Source organism: Vicia villosa, unplaced genomic scaffold (assembly GCF_029867415.1).
Source record: "Vicia villosa cultivar HV-30 ecotype Madison, WI unplaced genomic scaffold, Vvil1.0 ctg.004053F_1_1, whole genome shotgun sequence".
Lineage (NCBI taxonomy): Eukaryota > Viridiplantae > Streptophyta > Magnoliopsida > Fabales > Fabaceae > Vicia > Vicia villosa.
The window spans coordinates 99,476-117,295 of record NW_026706363.1 but is presented as its reverse complement, the minus strand read 5'-3'; the positions used below and the strand labels follow the sequence as shown (position 1 = coordinate 117,295).

Genomic DNA, 17,820 nt, shown 5'->3' with positions numbered 1-17,820 from the left:
CAGGAGGACTTCAATGAACATAGAGCCACATGATTGCACCTCAGATCCATACGTTTGGTAAGAGATTCTCTGCTATAAAAGTTATCCCTTGCCAGTCTTTGATTAATACCAATGATATGAATGCATGAGTTATGTTAATGACCTAATGGGAGATATGTACATGAATGTAAAGCCTAAGCCAGTTAGAAGTAAAGGGGTAGGACAAATTTGGGGTATGACAGCTGCCCCTATTTAATCGTCTTATACTCGAAAGTGAGATTGGCGCTAGCCTTTCGAGCATTCGAGGTAGAAGAAGATTAAATATCAGAGTACCAGAAATTTGTCTTAAAGAGAAGATGGAGTAAGTGTTATTCTTATTTTTTGTTTTGATATCTGCTGGGGAAAGAGATTTCTTTGGTTTTTCTGGTGGAAGAATTTACACTGGGTAATGGGTTTGAATGGAGATAGCTTATAACGTGGTAGCGGTGCCGACACGGGGTTTTCAAAGAGAATGGTTATATGAAACAATGACTGAAAAGGTAAGATCTCGTAGCGATCTATGACTCAACATCGAAAGAAGATCTCGTGGCGATCAATGACTCAACATCGAAAGAAAATCTCGTGGCGATCAACTCGTCAACAGAAGAAAAGGGAATAAGATCTCGTGGCGATCTTATGACTCAACATCGAAAGAAGATCTCGTGGCGATCAACTCGTCAACAGGAGAAAAGGGAATAAGATCTCGTGGCGATCTTATGACTCAACATCGAAAGAAAATCTCGTGCGATTTTCCACACTTTGGAAAGGAATAAGATCTCGTGGCGATCTATGACTCAACATCGAAAGAAGATCTCGTGGCGATCAACTCGTCAACAGAAGAAAAGGGAATAAGATCTCGTGGCGATCTTATGACTCAACATCGAAAGAAAATCTCGTGCGATTTTCCACACTTTGGAAAGGAATAAGATCTCGTGGCGATCTTACGACTCAACATCGAAAGAAAATCTCGTGCGATTTTCCACACTTTGGAAAGGAATAAGATCTCGTGGCGATCTCATGACTCAACATCGAAAGAAAATCTCGTGCGATTTTCCACACTTTGGAAAGGAATAAGATCTCGTGGCGATCTATGACTCAACATCGAAAGAAAATCTCGTGCGATTTTCCACACTTTGGAAAGGAATAAGATCTCGTGGCGATCTATGACTCAACATCGACTCGACAACGAGGGACAAAAGAAGACATTGTGTCAGACACTCATCAGAGATTGAAGATACCTCGCATCGGCCCCGTGGTTGGAAGAGATTTGAAATGTAGTAGCAGGTATCAATCGGAATTTGTAAGGACAACCTTTTGTGTGGGGATGTATTATTGTCTTGACTGGGTGCGGATTTGTATTATCTGGCTTATGCTCCGTATGAATGTTTGAGTTTTTATGGCGTAATGATCCACTGTAATGGATATGCTACGCTTTCGAGGATGCAATGCTATATGCAATGGACTCTATATGCAGAGAGTGCCAAATAAAGGCCCTTGGTGGGACAGAAGAGTAGGATCATTGGGGTCCGTTGCTTGTGATCTTGAGACGCCATTGTGGGTGGGCGTTGAAAACCTCATAGTGCCAAAGATGATTGGCAACTGTGTGGAGGATTAGAACATAACTCTGTTGGGGAGGAAGTGACTTTGCTCGACTTTCCTTACGTCCCATACTGCTTGGGGAAACGTGGGTTCTGATGGACACTTCTTTGTCTGCCGTGTAGGGGAGAGACATGGATTTCTTCCGGTGTCTTGTGCTTACCAGTACTGATGAATTATACGCTTGAACTTTCACGCGGGATGATGACGACCTTTGTGGCATGTCGTAAGCCAAGATGACGACTAGAACCTGCAACCTGCACAGAAAACAACGTTTGGATGCAAATGGTACCCCTTAGAGCACTTTTATGTTTATGTAACATCATGTTTCGTTTTGATTTTGTGATTATTATTCCCCATGTTTTCAATGCAATGTTTAATAACGAATTAAATCACACCTCGCGTGCGAAAAAAATGAAAAGCAGGAAAGAACACTTCTTATCAAAAGATCATTTTATTGATGGGATGCCTATGAATAGGCCTCTGTACAAGGAAGCAACTCCTAAATGAGGTAGTTGCGAAAAAGAAAATAAAATGCGAAAAGCAAAATGGCAAAGAAAAGTGCTCGGATTTCCATTAAAACTGATATTGCTATAGTTCCCATATCCTCGGTCCTCTCAATGCTTTGCTTCAGAAGGATAATGGTTGGATTGATCCATCCGTTCTGCCAAGGGCGTATAGTGATCTTTGTGAAGGATATTCAGACTGCAGCCTCTCGCTTTTGATCCCTAACTTTTGCTTGGATCGCCCTTTCGGGTTTTCAATCCAGCGGGATGCCCCCTTTTGCCTAAGTCGCCCTTTCGGGTTTTCAACTTAGCGGGTTATTCTTTTTTTTGTTTTATCCCTAATTTTTGCCCAAACCCTTTTGGTTTGCCGGGACGCCCTTATTTTTGCCTAGGTACGTCGACCTAGCGGGTCTTTTACGCGTAGTATTTTTTGACTGAGCCTGAATTGACTGGAAGCGGAACGTCTTCCCCATCCATCTTTGTTAGGATTAAAGCACCGCCTGAAAATGCTTTCTTCACAATGTATGGTCCCTCATAGTTGGGAGTCCATTTGCCCCTTGGATCAGTGTGAATTGGCAAGATCTTCCTTACGACTAGGTCACCTGCGTGGAATTCTCGAGGCCGAATCTTCTTGTCATATGCCTTCTTGATCTTCTTTTGGTACAACTGTCCATGGCAAATAGCAGATAAGCGTTTCTCCTCGATTAGATTGAGATGATCAAGCCTCGTTTGAACCCATTCTGTTTCATCGAGTTTGGCGTCCATCAAGACTCTCAACGAAGGAATTTCCACTTCGACAGGTAGTACGGCCTCCATACCGTAGACAAGAGAGAAGGGAGTTGCCCCAGTTGAAGTACGAACCGAAGTTCTATAGCCATGCAAAGCAAATGGCAACATCTCATGCCAATCTTTATACGTTCTAACCATCTTCTGGACAATCTTCTTTATATTCTTGTTAGCAGCTTCGACTGCGCCGTTCATCTTTGGCCGATAGGGTGATGAATTGTGATGTTCAATCTTGAACTCTTCACACAACTCTGCCATCATCTTGTTATTAAGATTGGACCCGTTATCAGTGATGATCTTGTTTGGAACCCCATATCGGCATATGATCTCTTTCTTGATGAAGCGAGTAACGACTTGCTTGGTTACGTTCTTGTAAGAAGCAGCTTCAACCCATTTGGTGAAGTAGTCGATAGCAACAAGAATAAATCTGTGTCCATTTGAAGCTTGTGGCTCTATCCGTCCAATCATGTCTATGCCCACATAGCAAAGGGCCAAGGCGATGTTAGAACATTCAAAGGAGTCGGAGGAACATGAATTCTGTCAGCATACACTTGGCATTTGTGACATTTCTTCACATACACATAACAATCACTTTCAATCGTCATCCAATAATATCCTGCTCGCAAGATCTTTTTGGCCATAGAATGTCCACTGGAATGAGTTCCAAAAGATCCTTCATGAATTTCCCGCATGATCAATTCTGCTTCGTGTCTATCCACGCATCTGAGCAAAACTGAATCATAGTTTCTTTTGTACATGACGTCTCCTGACAAGAAGAATTTGGATGCTAACCTTCGAAGCGTTCGCTTATCACCAATCGTAGCATCTTCGGGATACTCTTGCTTCTCAACATACCTCTTGATGTCGTAATACCATGGCTTTTCATCATACACATCTTCAGTAGTGAGACAATGAGCAGGGAACACATGGGCAGGCTCTTTGTAACGGAGGATCCTTATGTCTGGCACTTCTTTAGGGGAGCTAACTCTGAACATAGCTGCCAAAGTAGCCAAAGCGTCTGCCAATTGATTCTCCTCTCGTGGGATATGATCGAAAGTGATTTCCTCGAAAGCGGGCAACAACTCCAAAATATAGTCCTTGTAAGGAACTAAGTTGGGGTGTCGTGTCTCCCAATCACCTCTTACTTGATGTATGACCAATGCAGAATCCCCATAAACCTCAAGGATCTTGATCCTCATATCAATGGCTGCTTCGAGGCCCATTATGCAAGCTTCGTACTCTGCGACATTGTTTGTGCAATCAAAGCATATTCTAGCTATGAAAGGGATGTGAGTTTGACGAGGAGAAGTCAAAACTGCCCCAATACCATGGCCCATAGCATTTGATGCACCGTCGAACGTGAGAGTCCATCGCTCTCCTGGTTCGGGTCCTTCATTATCATCCAGTTTCATGATATCTTCATCAGGAAAGTCAAACTTCATTGACTGATACTCTTCTAATGGCCGATGAGCCAGATGATCTGCAAGGACACTTCCTTTGATGGCCTTCTGTGTGACATACTGGATGTCGTATTCTGATAAAAGCATTTGCCATCGGGCTAGTCTTCCTGTAAGAGCCGGTTTTTTCAAAGATGTACTTTATCGGGTCCATTTTGGAGATCAATAGGGTGGTGTGGGTCAGCATATACTGTCTCAGTCGGCGAGCAGCCCATACCAAAGCACAGCAAGTTTTCTCGAGTAGTGAGTAGCGGGATTCACAATCGGTAAACTTTTTGCTCAGGTAATAAATGGCGCACTCTTTTCGACCGGACTCGTCATGTTGGCCCAGCACACACCCCATAGATCCTTCAAGCACGGTTAAGTACATAAGAAGCGGCCTTCCAGGAACCGGAGGCATGAGGATTGGTGGCTCTTGGAGATACTGTTTGATCCTTTCGAAGGCTTCTTGACAATGATCATCCCAACGGATATCTTGATTTTTGCGCAGCAACTTAAAGATGGGTTCACAAGTGTCAGTGAGATGGGAAATGAACCTGGCTATATAATTCAATCTCCCAAGGAACCCTCGAACTTCTTTTTCATTCTTTGGTGCTGGCATATTCTGTATTGCTCTTACTTTATCAGGGTCAACCTCAATCCCTCGTTGACTCACAATGAATCCAAGTAGCTTTCCTGATCGCACTCCAAAAGTGCACTTGTTTGGATTAAGCCTCAACTTGAATTTTCGCAAACGAGCAAACAATTTCTCAAGATATACCAAATGTTCCTCTTCAGTTTGGGATTTTGCAATCATATCATCGACGTACACCTCGATCTCTTTATGGATCATGTCATGAAAGAGAGTCACCATTGCTCGTTGATATGTTGCACCAGCATTCTTAAGACCAAAAGGCATCACCTTGTAACAATACGTACCCCACGGAGTGGTGAAAGTAGTCTTGGTCATATCTTCAGGAGCCATCTTTATTTGATTATAGCCAGAAAAACCATCCATGAAGGAGAACACCGAATACTGAGCAGTGTTGTCGACTAGCACATCAATATGAGGCAGAGGGAAATCATCCTTCGGACTTGCCCTATTCAAATCTCGGTAGTCAACACACATGCGTACCTTTCCGTCCTTCTTAGGAACAGGTACTATGTTTGCAATCCAAGGAGGATACTCACACAGATAAGAAACCAGCCTTCAACTGTTTTTCAACTTCTTCCTTGATTTTCAAAGCCATATCAGGTCGAGTTCTTCGTGGTTTCTGCTTTACAGGCGGACATTCTGGTTTGAGCGGTAACCTGTGCATAACTATATCTGTGTCTAAACCAGGCATGTCTTCGTATGACCAGGCGAAGATGTCAACATACTCACGAAGCAGCTCAATCAACCTTCTCTTTACATCATTTTGCAACGCAGCACCTATCTTGACCTCTCTTTTCGCTTCTTCTGTACCGAGGTTGATGATTTCTATGGCTTCTTGATGTGGCTGAATAGATTTCTCTTCTCGTCTCAAAAGTCTTGCCAATTCCTCGGGGACTTCACAATCTTCTCCACTATCCTCACCAGCTTGGTCAATTGGATTCTCAAAGATATCAAGACGTGGAACTGTAATATTATCATTTTTGATGGAGTTCGAGCCGGATCTGCACGATGGATGATTTATGCCTTAGAATGCAACACATAAAAAGGAAAAAAAAGGAAATCTTTGCCATTTTTGAAAAAGTTTTTTTTTAAGTAAAAACAAAAATGAAAGAAATGGAACAGTAATTGCATGCGAAGATATGATTTTCATTCAATATTAAACAAATTGAAACAACATGGGGGCCCTTCTTTATACAAGTGGTCAAAATGCTTAGGGCGAAGCACATGACTTATCGAAACAAGAAAATTACATCTCCATAAAAGTGACTCTAGGGATGTCCAAGATAGTCCAATTGCTGAGTTCCTGTCCAGGTGCAGCATGGCAAATGAATCTGGAGAGATCTTCTTCATCATCATCATCCACGGCGAGAACCTGACTTCCAGAACTGGTGCTTGCACTGACGAACACTTGAGAAATGGGGGGAATCACCTTCTTCCCAGGAATTATGCTGAGCTGAGTAGAAGAAGATGGTTGATACCCAAGGCCTGTTGAATGCAGTATAGGGCAATCAACAAAAGAAAGATTTGGAAATATTGATCCGGGAATTATCGTCCACAGAGATGGAGAGATGCCATTCAATAGTTTCTATGGTTTCGAGCTTGGGTTTGAATGAGCAAAAAGTAAACAAAGATATAGACATGAAAAGAATAAACACATTCTTAGAAGAGAAATAACTTATCAGGAATGTAAATACATTCACTCTTCACAAACATACACTTACCAACTCGTATACTCAACCTACAATACTCATCTATGTCATCACGTATCTCTCACATAAGCGTCCATCTCTGGAGCACAAACGAGGTAATCTCACAACTAAGGTTATCTCTAACGCAAAGTCGCGAGAACATCCGTATTCTCGCGTCGGCGATCTCTCGCGCGTCGCTCAAACACGAAAGCATTAAGAACAGATACCATCGGTGAATGCTAGCTCTAAATCTATCTCTAGAGTTCAGAACCAACAGATAATCATCCTAGATAAAGATTCAAGCAGTTTATCTCTAAAGCAACTCAAATCTTCAGCACAGAGCAAAAATCCAGAACAATATCAACACAGATTTGTAAAGCAAGTTAAACATAACATTATAATCGGTAAATATACATAAGATTCAAGTAACTATACAAACAAACCCAACACAAAAGAAATACACAGAGAATAGAGAAGATAAACCAAACATCTCGCGGGTTGTCAGCTCCGGTTGATGAGAAATCCACCTCCGATCTTCCAAGTGCATGACCCAGTGTTGTTTTCTAAGCTAATACTAATCTAAGAATGAAAATGATGGAGTTGGAACCAAAAACTCTCCAAAACCATACCCTAGAAATGGTTCAAATGAAAGAATATAAACACATTTTCTGCTACGGCCGCTTAGCGGCCAAATCTCGCTTAGCGGACTACACGTATTACAAAAATATCAAGAACAGTAAACAAGCCTCCGCTTAGCGACCAGAGTCACCGCTTAGCGGCCAGGGAAATTTGGTTCGCCCCTGGAAAGCGCGCTTACACGCCGCTCAGCGGAGCTCTCTGCACAAAACTTGCTTATTTGATCCAAAATCGCACAATCGGAGCCGTGCCTTCGACACTTTATTCCTCGAGGCTCCAATAAGCATGAATACCTATAAAAACAAAGGAAAAACTATTAAACGGTATATAAAACATATAAAAACTAAATAATGTGAATATATACACAAAAGTGGGGATTTTATTACAAAAACGGAATGAATAGAATCGATAAGTGCCACAATTATATACTCAAAATAACAACATTTTGGCACTTATCAAACTCTCCCCAACTTAAAACTTTGTTTGTCCTCAAACAATGTCAAATAAATCAAAGAATCAAAAGTAATAAACCAAAGAATTGTGAATCAACAAGTTTTGAAAACCAAAAACAAATGTATGGTTCAATACAAAAACGTATAAACAAAGTAAATACTTACCACTATACTACAACAACAACATGTAAATGAAACTAATCCTAAGTACAAAAAGCATACAAAACATTCTAACACAATACAAGCTCACATCATGAATCACACCTAGCAAAAATTCATCAATGGATGAAGAACACACAAAGGTGAAGGACTTTTAACACTCATCCAACAATCTTGCAAACAAAAGATTAAATTATGCATTCATCCAAAAATCACATTGAAGATATAAAAACAAGAATCACAAGGACTTTTCAAGGTTGTAATGTGGCTTGGTTAACAAACAAGGGATATGTCCTAAGGCTAATCGAAACAAAAATTTGCCTAAACCTAAGGGAGTGATCAATCCACCAAAGATTCAAACAACACAATTCCGATCAAACTTCTTCCATAATCACAAGTTTCTCAAACCAATCACAATACTTATTAGCACAATTATTAGCTTCTCTTTTCTTTTTGTTTTTCAAAACTTTTTCTCTTCTTTTTTTTTTTCTTTTTCTTTTCTTTTCACATTTTTTTCTTTTTTTCTTCTTTCTTTTCAACCTCATAGAAACAACCAAATAAGTGCATAATCATTTTTCTCCCCAACTTGAATTCAACCACACCATCATTTGAATACTCCCTACTTTCTAAGGCAAGGTAAAAATTCATACCAAAAATCATGGTTGAGGGTTCAAGAAAAAAAAGAATCAATCATCCATGCAAAAATGAGAACTAAACACTCTAAAATAAGCATTTAGCAAAAACAACATGGATATTGACAAAAAGGCTCAAAAGGGTTAACAAATGATCACACACTCACAAGGTGAATTGACTATTTGGTTTTGGTGGTTGTGCTCAAAATGAAACAAAATGCCTTGATCCTTTTCATGCTTTCATAAAATCAACATAAACAAAAGATTAAGCATAATAAAATCCAGTTAAAACAAAGATTGTGGCCTCCAGCATATATGAACAATGGAAAGCTTCCTCACATTTATGGTTTGGGAACTAAAGTGATTCAATCAATAAGCAAGTAATGCAAAAGAATGAATGGTATGGTAATTGTACAAATGAAAAGTTTCCTAAACATGCTATGCTATAGAAAGCGATAAATGAGTACCTTGAATGATACAACTTCAAAAACAATATCCTACCATACATCCGCAAGTTGAAACACTCAAGCTTTGGAAAATCACCTCAAAAATCTTCGAATTACCGAACAAAATTTGAGTACAAACAACCAATACAAGAATTAGAAAAATAAAACTAGTATCTACTATTAATTAGCCTTGGTGATAGTGGGAAAAATGAGTGAACCAAGTGGAATGGGAACCCCACTGGTATAAAGCAAGAAAACAAAATTTTACTGTCATCGCTTAGCGGAGCTAGGCTCGCTTAGCGATGACAGAAAAAACCAGAAAAATCAGAACAGAAATAGCTGTTCTAATTTTCCTCCACTTCACCTAAATACCTCTTAAACATAAAAATAACCAAAACTTAACAACCGTTGGGGTGCCTCCCAACAAGCGCTTGTTTTACGTCGTTAGCTCGACGCCTTTATTGTTTCGGTGTTTGGAAAGTAGCCTCCTCTTGTCATGCCATGGTGAAGTCTCACCGCACAGACCTAAAAAAAGTGTCCTAACCAAACACTCAACAAACGTTACAGGTACAAATATATACAATGATTATACGAACATAAAGGAAAACACAAGTATACAAATATGTACATGAACAAACACATATATACAAACATGAAACACATATAACTATTAACATACACAAAGAGAAAGTTGGTGAATGTTGGATGCACAAGTTGAAAAGTGAAGAATTGTAAGGAAATAGCTAATCCGAGATCAACATGTTTCACCAACATTCACCAATAAAAGTATAATTATATGTAACATATACAAGTAAACTTATATGGTGAACATAAACAAGTAAACATATACAAGTAAATATATATACAAGTGAAACTATACAATATATACGATATATACAAAGCTCTAGACCATGGAAACTATTGCGATGCAATCAAACCATCCCCGGCAACGGCGCCATTTTGTTGAATGCAGTATAGGGCAAGCAACAAAAGAAAGATTTGGAAATATTGATCCGGGAATTATCGTCCACAGAGATGGAGAGATGCCATTCAATAGTTTCTATGGTTTCGAGCTTGGGTTTGAATGAGCAAAAAGTAAACAAAGATATAGACATGAAAAGAATAAACACATTCTTAGAAGAGAAATAACTTATCAGGAATGTAAATACATTCACTCTTCACAAACATACACTTACCAACTCGTATACTCAACCTACAATACTCATCTATGTCATCACGTATCTCTCACATAAGCGTCCATCTCTGGAGCACAAACGAGGTAATCTCACAACTAAGGTTATCTCTAACGCAAAGTCGCGAGAACATCCGTATTCTCGCGTCGGCGATCTCTCGCGCGCCGCTCAAACACGAAAGCATTAAGAACAGATACCATCGGTGAATGCTAGCTCTAAATCTATCTCTAGAGTTCAGAACCAACAGATAATCATCCTAGATAAAGATTCAAGCAGTTTATCTCTAAAGCATCTCAAATCTTCAGCACAGAGCAAAAATCCAGAACAATATCAACACAGATTTGTAAAGCAAGTTAAACATAACATTATAATCGGTAAATATACATAAGATTCAAGTAACTATACAAACAAACCCAACACAAAATAAATACACAGAGAATAGAGAAGATAAACCAAACATCTCGCGGGTTGTCAGCTCCGGTTGATGAGAAATCCACCTCCGATCTTCCAAGTGCATGACCCAGTGTTGTTTTCTAAGCTAATACTAATCTAAGAATGAAAATGATGGAGTTGGAACCAAAAACTCTCCAAAACCATACCCTAGAAATGGTTCAAATGAAAGAATATAAACACATTTTCTGCTACGGCCGCTTAGCGGCCAAATCTCGCTTAGCGGACTACACGTATTACAAAAATATCAAGAACAGTAAACAAGCCTCCACTTAGCGACCAGAGTCACCGCTTAGCGGCCAGGGAAATTTGGTTCGCCCCTGGAAAGCGCGCTTACACGCCGCTCAGCGGCGCTCTCTGCACAAAACTTGCTTATTTGATCCAAAATCGCACAATCGGAGCCGTGCCTTCGACACTTTATTCCTCGAGGCTCCAATAAGCATGAATACCTATAAAAACAAAGGAAAAACTATTAAACGGTATATAAAACATATAAAAACTAAATAATGTGAATATATACACAAAAGTGGGGATTTTATTACAAAAACGGAATGAATAGAATCGATAAGTGCCACAATTATATACTCAAAATAACAACATTTTGGCACTTATCAAGGCCATACTTGTCTCGCTTCTCTTGAACATCAATCAGCTTGCCCCAAGCACTATGGGGAGTACCAGCTTCTAAGAAAGCCTTAGCATCATTTAGAGACGAGAGGGGCGCTCCGAGTTCCTTCTTATTCTCAACCACGGGGAGTTTATCAACCGACACAATCTCTAAGGCTTGAAAAGGTGTCTCTTGTATCTCTCCCTCCACTTCAACATAACGGTATGATGCCAGATTATTGACTATCAAATCCTCTTCACCAGTGATCACAACAATCTTGTCATTCACAACAAATTTCAAACACTGGTGGAGAGTAGATGTCACAGCTCCGGCAGCATGAATCCAAGGACGACCCAAGAGGCAAGTGTATGAAGGGTTTATATCCATAACGTAGAAGGCAATGTAGAACATGTGAGGACCAATCAAGACAGGCAGATCAATTTCTCCTTCTACGGACCTTCTAGAACCATCAAATGCTCTAACACTCATAGTGCATGGTCTCATCATAATCCCATCCATACTCAGCTTAAACAACGCGGCCTTGGGCATCACATTAAGAGAAGAACCTGTATCAATCAGAACTCGAGACAACACAGCATCCAGACACTTGACGGAGATATGTAATGCTTTGTTGTGTGCTCTACCCTCAGGTGGAAGCTCATCATCAGAAAAACCCAAACAATTACCAGCAGCAATGTTGGTCACAACCCCTTCAAACTGAGGCACAGTAATGTCTTGAGTCACATGAGCGGAAGCCAGAACTTTCATCAGAGCATCACGATGAGCTTCAGAATGTACCAAGAGAGACAAGATGGAGATCTTGGCTTGGGTCTGATCAAGTTGGTCAATCACTTTGTAATCACTTTTCTTGATGATTTTCAAGAGTTGCTCGGCATCTTGGGCATTACGTGTTACAGGAGGATCAACAACAACTTGCTTTCCTTTTACTTGTGTACTAGTCTCTTTATTGGTCTCTTTAAGAGGCGGAGGAGGGGCAGCAAAGATCCGCCCACTGCGAGTAATGCCACTAGTGCCAGTAATATTAGTGATGCTAGAATTACCCACTGGAGGACAGTCAAACTTCTTCCCTTGAATATACACGGCATTATAACTCCAAGGAACAGCCTTAGAATCATTCACAGGAGAGGGAACAAGAGACGAAGTTGAAGGAGTCGAAGGACCATTTGGAACCTGAATAACCAACGGAGTCCTCGGAGCCTGAATGACCAAAGGAGTACTCGGAGCATGAATGACCAAAGAAGTGTCCTGAGTCTTTGATATCTCAGCAGGGTAGTAAGGGATCTCTAAAGTAGCCACATCTTCGACAAGAACGACCCTTTCCACTCCAAGAACACCTTCATCCATTAATTCCTGGATTTCTTCTCTCAGCCTAGTACACTCCTCAGGATTAGAAGAACATTGCAAACAGTAGTCATGTAGTTCACACAAAACCTTTTGTTGCATAAGATACTCTCTGATAACTGCTAGCGGCATCCTAACCTCATTAACATCATTTACCAGGATCTGATCATCACATAACTCAATAGCATTGGTCGTACCAGCATGAGGAGGCATAGGATTATTCTGCACATTAGGACCAGTAGGAGCGAACGAGATAAGCTTGTCGTCAAGGAGATCCTGAACCTTCAATTTGAATGCTCTACACTTTTCAATAGTATGGCCTGGAGCCCCTGAATGAAATTCACATCGAGCATTAACATCATAACCGGGAGGGAGAGGACTAGGTGGAGGTCCAAGTTCACGGAGTTGTACCAATTGACCAGCAAGCAACTGAGGGAGAAGCTGAGCATATGACATCGGAACCGGATCGATACGCCTATCTTGGAATCTTGTTCTTTGCGGGCCCCTTTGACCTTGAGGCCTAGGGTTCTGTTGACGACTCTGAGGGGCAGCAGCTTGTTGTTGTGGTACGAAAGGCTGTTGGGGCGCCATCCATGGTTGTGGAAGAGCAGCAGCGTATGCTTGAGGGACATACGAACCAGGAACAGCATAAGGCATCGGATAATAAGGAGGTGGAACAGCAGAATATGCAGGAGCTCGGCCTTGGTCAACAGAAGCGGTGCTAGTCTCACCTTCCTTCTTCTTCACAAACCCAGAATACGGCTTCTTACCATTACCACTTGAGTTACTAGGATTAGTAACACCTTGAATGGTACCAGCTTTGACACAGTTCTCAACCCTCTCACCAATGATGACCGCATCCGAAAAGGAAGGAGAAGTATTACTAACCATGTGCTGAAGATACGGCCCTTTCAGAGTCCCCATAAACAGATCAATCAACTCTCGGTCCAATAAAGGAGGTTGGACTCGAGCAGCAAGTTCACGCCACCTCTGGGCGTATTCCTTAAAAGACTCTTCAGATTTCTGTGACATATTTTGCAGCTGGGCACGGCTAGGAGCCATAGCAGTATTGTAGTGGTATTGTTTCAAGAAGGCATCAACAAGTTCTCCCCAAGTACTGACATTAGACCTCTCGAGTTTCATATACCACTCCAACGGGGCTCCAGTGAGACTATCCTGGAAGAAGTGCATAAGCAGAGGTTCGTTCTCAGCGTGAGCGGCCATCTTACGGCAGTAGGAACGAATGTGAGTCTCTGGGCAGGTAACTCCCTTGTACTTATCAAAATCTGGCACCTTGAACTTCGGGGGAATAACAATCCCAGGTACCAAGCACATAGCAGCAGTGTTAAAACTCGAAGTTTTAGCAACCTCAACGGCCTTAAGGCGTTCTTCAAGAGCTTGGTACATCTTAGCGGTCTCAGTCAACTCAGCAGTAAGATCATGTTCAAGGTCAATAACCTCGTGGTGGTCGTCCACTACTTTCAGTGTCTCATTAATAGGAGTCTCTTTAGTTTTCACCCCTCCGTCAGCAGAATTGGTAGGAGTATCTTTGACCAAACTAGCGACACTCTTTCTGAGTTCATCCTGTCCTTGAACAACGGCATGGAGAGTCTCCATAAGTTGGGCCATTCTTTCCCCCATAACATCCATATCCCTACGGAGGGCAGCTTGATTCTGTTCAAATTGTTCCATGATTCTCTTCTCGTTGTTTCTGGTGCGGTAAGGATGTAAGGAAGTCAGCTTCGTCGTCGGAAAAGAAATCTGTTGCTGAAAGGGACCCCAATTAGTTTCTTGTACAATAACCTGAAAAATGCAATGTGATAATGTGAATGTATGAGTGCATGTGTGCGTATGACGTGATGTGCCATTTTCAGAGTATCCAAGATTTAATATTGATCCAGAATAGCTAACAATGTGACAAAAGATAAGTGTCAAGAGAAACTAGTTCTTTTTATTCATAACAAGAAATTTAAACTTGGGCAAGCCATACATTGACAAGATAGTTCAACAAGGGAAATAAAAGACCCCATCCAACAAGTCTGGTGGTGGTCGAAACATACAGACTCAAACATCAATCCATCTGAATATAAAACAGAGGTCCTCCTTGTCTGAAGTGCTCGTCGCTCCACTTCTTAGTTTCATCAAACAGTTTCTTGGTTGCTTCTCGATCTCTTCCTTTAAGAAGGCTTTAAATCACCTCATCTTTGCGAAACAAATGCCCATCTAGCTTCTTGCAGCACTCCCTGAGTTCGTCACATCCTTTGCATTCTGGGAGATAATCCTTTTCAGATACGTCCTCCATACCCATCATTCGATCTCTGAGCTTGACATTTTCTTCTGTTAGTCGAGCATTACGGAGGTGACTTCCTTTCAGTTGAGTCTCAATTGCCATTCTTTTAGTGGTCTCTTCTTCCAGTTTCTTTTTCAGATTCTTCACTTCAACTCTAGCATCCCTTTCTATCTTGAGCTTATAAGCTTTCAAGTCTTCTCGGTACTCTCGCTTGAGTTTCTCTTCTGCCTCTTTCATGGCCCTTTTTAGGATCTTCTGGTGATCCTCGACAATAACAGTAGTGTCTCTTTCACCTTTTTCCGTTCTAGCCCTCTTTTGAACTCTAAAAGATCCTCCCTTCAGCATTTTGGCTTCGTGTGTCAACTCAACTCTTTTCTGGTCTATAAGACAATGTTTCGGTTGCGCATCCGACTTCTTTTCGTGCAATTGGGTGCATTCCATATCTACCTGGATACGATTCTCATCAGGCACAGTGGCAATTGGAATCTTAGGCGGCTGCTCGTACAATGGGTTAACCTTCGGGAAAGGCAACAGGCGATCTTTAACTCTATTTTCAACCCAATCTGTGTAGGCTTGTTTGGCAACGGCATTCTTTTCACCTAGAGAAATCTGATCATCTGTATGGATGCTATTCCAGGCACTCTTCACTTTTTCTAGCCCCTTTGGATTGGTTCCCTTTTCAAAGCAAACGGATTCGAATATCTCTTTGTCCAAAGGCTTGTCTTCAAGTGCAAAACCCAACTGACGCAACGCTAGCTTAGGATTATAATTGATAACACCTTTTGTTCCTATGAGAGGAACGTTGTCAAAAGTACCACAGCTAGTTATCACTTTCTCCACGTCCATTCCGGTGGGACACCAGACAATGTCATTTCCAGTAAGCCCCGTGATCCTTTGAGGCCATTTCTGAGTAGAAGTAATGAAAGGACCACTTGTAGGTAGGTGGGACTTAAACCAGGTGTATAACAACGGCAAACAATTTCTTATGGCTCCCCCTTTCCCATATCGAGAGTGAACGGAATAGTACGTATCGGCTAGCAAAGTAGGGACCGGATTCTTATCCACAAAAAGACATATAGCGGCCAGATCAACGAACTTGTGAATGTTAGGGAACATCACGATCCCATAGATCAAAACGGCCAGAAGGGCGTTGAAAGCTTCCCACAACTTTTTGTTGGCCAATTCTTGGGCCTTCTCGACCAAGAAACTCATATAGAAACCATGAGTGTTACCATTCTTCTTCCAATTCCCAAGGACGTCTTCTATGCTCAAATAAAGAGCGTTGGCAATGTTGTCCAAATCCGGTTTCTCTGGGACACAAACGAAAGGAACCTTGTGTTGAACCTTGATATTGAGAAAGTGAGAGTACTCCTCGAGAGTGGGGGCCAACTGATAGCCTGAGAAGGTGAAACAACGCAAGTCAGGATCATAGAACTGGAGAAGAGTAGATAAACCCCATTCGTCGACGTGTGAGTCCAAAAGAGTCAAGATGTTTCCGTAATTCTCAGTGAACACAGTTTTATTATGACCAGTGATCAATCCACCCAATTGCCCCAACTGAATCAAGCCTTCGCGATGGAAACTGTAAGTGTGAGTACGCCTTGTAGCTTCTCTGGTAGCGGTCACGTTGTTAGCCATCCTGGGTGAAAAGTAATAACCTCGGATACCCTGAAAAATGGCATGCATATGAGAAATAATACTATTTTCTTTTTTCCTTTTTTCCCTTTTTTTTTATTACATATTTTCTTCTTTTTTCTTTGGAAAATAAATATGCCATGATGAAAATGATGCAATGGAGATTCTCCCAATATGAGAGAGTTGTTGTGTCGTCTCTGAGCAGAATCACACGTCATAAGGTCAAAGGTTCGGCATAGGTGCCACACAGCCATAAGAACAATAGTCACTAACAGAACAGAATAGTCACCAACGGTACCTGTCATGTATATCCCTCCCCACTCACAGGTGAATCTAGGTCAGGGTAAGGTCATGAAACGCAGTATACGGTCCGCCCGAAGGTAAGCATCATCACAGCGCGGATGCGGGTGACGATAATACCTCCGTTTGAAACCACTACTCTGCTCGTAGTCACATGGTCCATCCCGAGACGTACACCTCGAGACAAACCATGCTCCCACTCTATCCTAGGGTACCTAAAGTGCACTCATAGCCTGGGTATTGGGCCTTTTACCTCATAGAACATCCCACCCAACCTGCAAAACAGAACAGAAGACCCCAAGGAACACAGAATATAATCCATATGCATGATGTGCAGACAGAAATAAACATGATATGCAAGCAGAAAAATAAACATGCAAGCATATATACAAGGTATAGACATAAAAGCAAATAAACACCCAGTAAATAAACAAACAAACGCAGGCTAGGATCGACTCACTAAGGATGGACCAGCAACAGGTCTAGCAACATCCCCAGCAGAGTCGCCAGCTGTCGCACGCTCGTGAAAAATGAACAGAGTCGCCACTAATATATTTATCCCATAAGGGAAAGGAATATCCGAAAACCTAACAAAGGAAGGAACAGGGTCTTGCGACCAGAGAATCTAGGTACGGGAGTCGGTTACGCGAGGGGAAGGTATTAGCACCCCTCGCGCCCATCGTACTCGATGGTATCCACCTATGTTTGTTTCTATCTAAAGGGTGTATAACTATGTCTATGTCTAAATGCTAAAAGAATGCAAAATGTAGGGAAAATAAAGAATTGTACTCGCACGGGCCCTACCCCGCTGCCTACGTATCCTTTTCAGGAATCAGAGTTACCGTAGCTCGGCTAAAGATTTTCTGTTTGTTTTTGTGTTTTTTAATTGGGCGGCGTTAACGCTCACGCTCTTGCATAAGGGATCGCCTAGGATGCAATGGAGCGGAGTTAACATGCCCTTAGAAGGAAGAAA

At 41.5% G+C, this 17,820-nt stretch overlaps 1 protein-coding gene across 1 annotated transcript in view; it reads right to left on the bottom strand.

The window, feature by feature from the left end:
- Positions 1-16,550, bottom strand: part of LOC131641767 (uncharacterized) — a 41,878-nt gene extending 25,328 nt beyond the window's left edge. The window contains exons 1-2 of the mRNA XM_058912070.1: positions 15,728-16,550; positions 15,206-15,634 (exon numbers count right to left, since the gene is read on the bottom strand). Of these exons, the coding sequence (XP_058768053.1) occupies positions 15,206-15,634; positions 15,728-16,550 (1,252 nt within the window). The remainder of the gene's footprint in view (positions 1-15,205; positions 15,635-15,727) is intronic.
- Between the last annotated feature and the right edge of the window lie 1,270 nt (positions 16,551-17,820).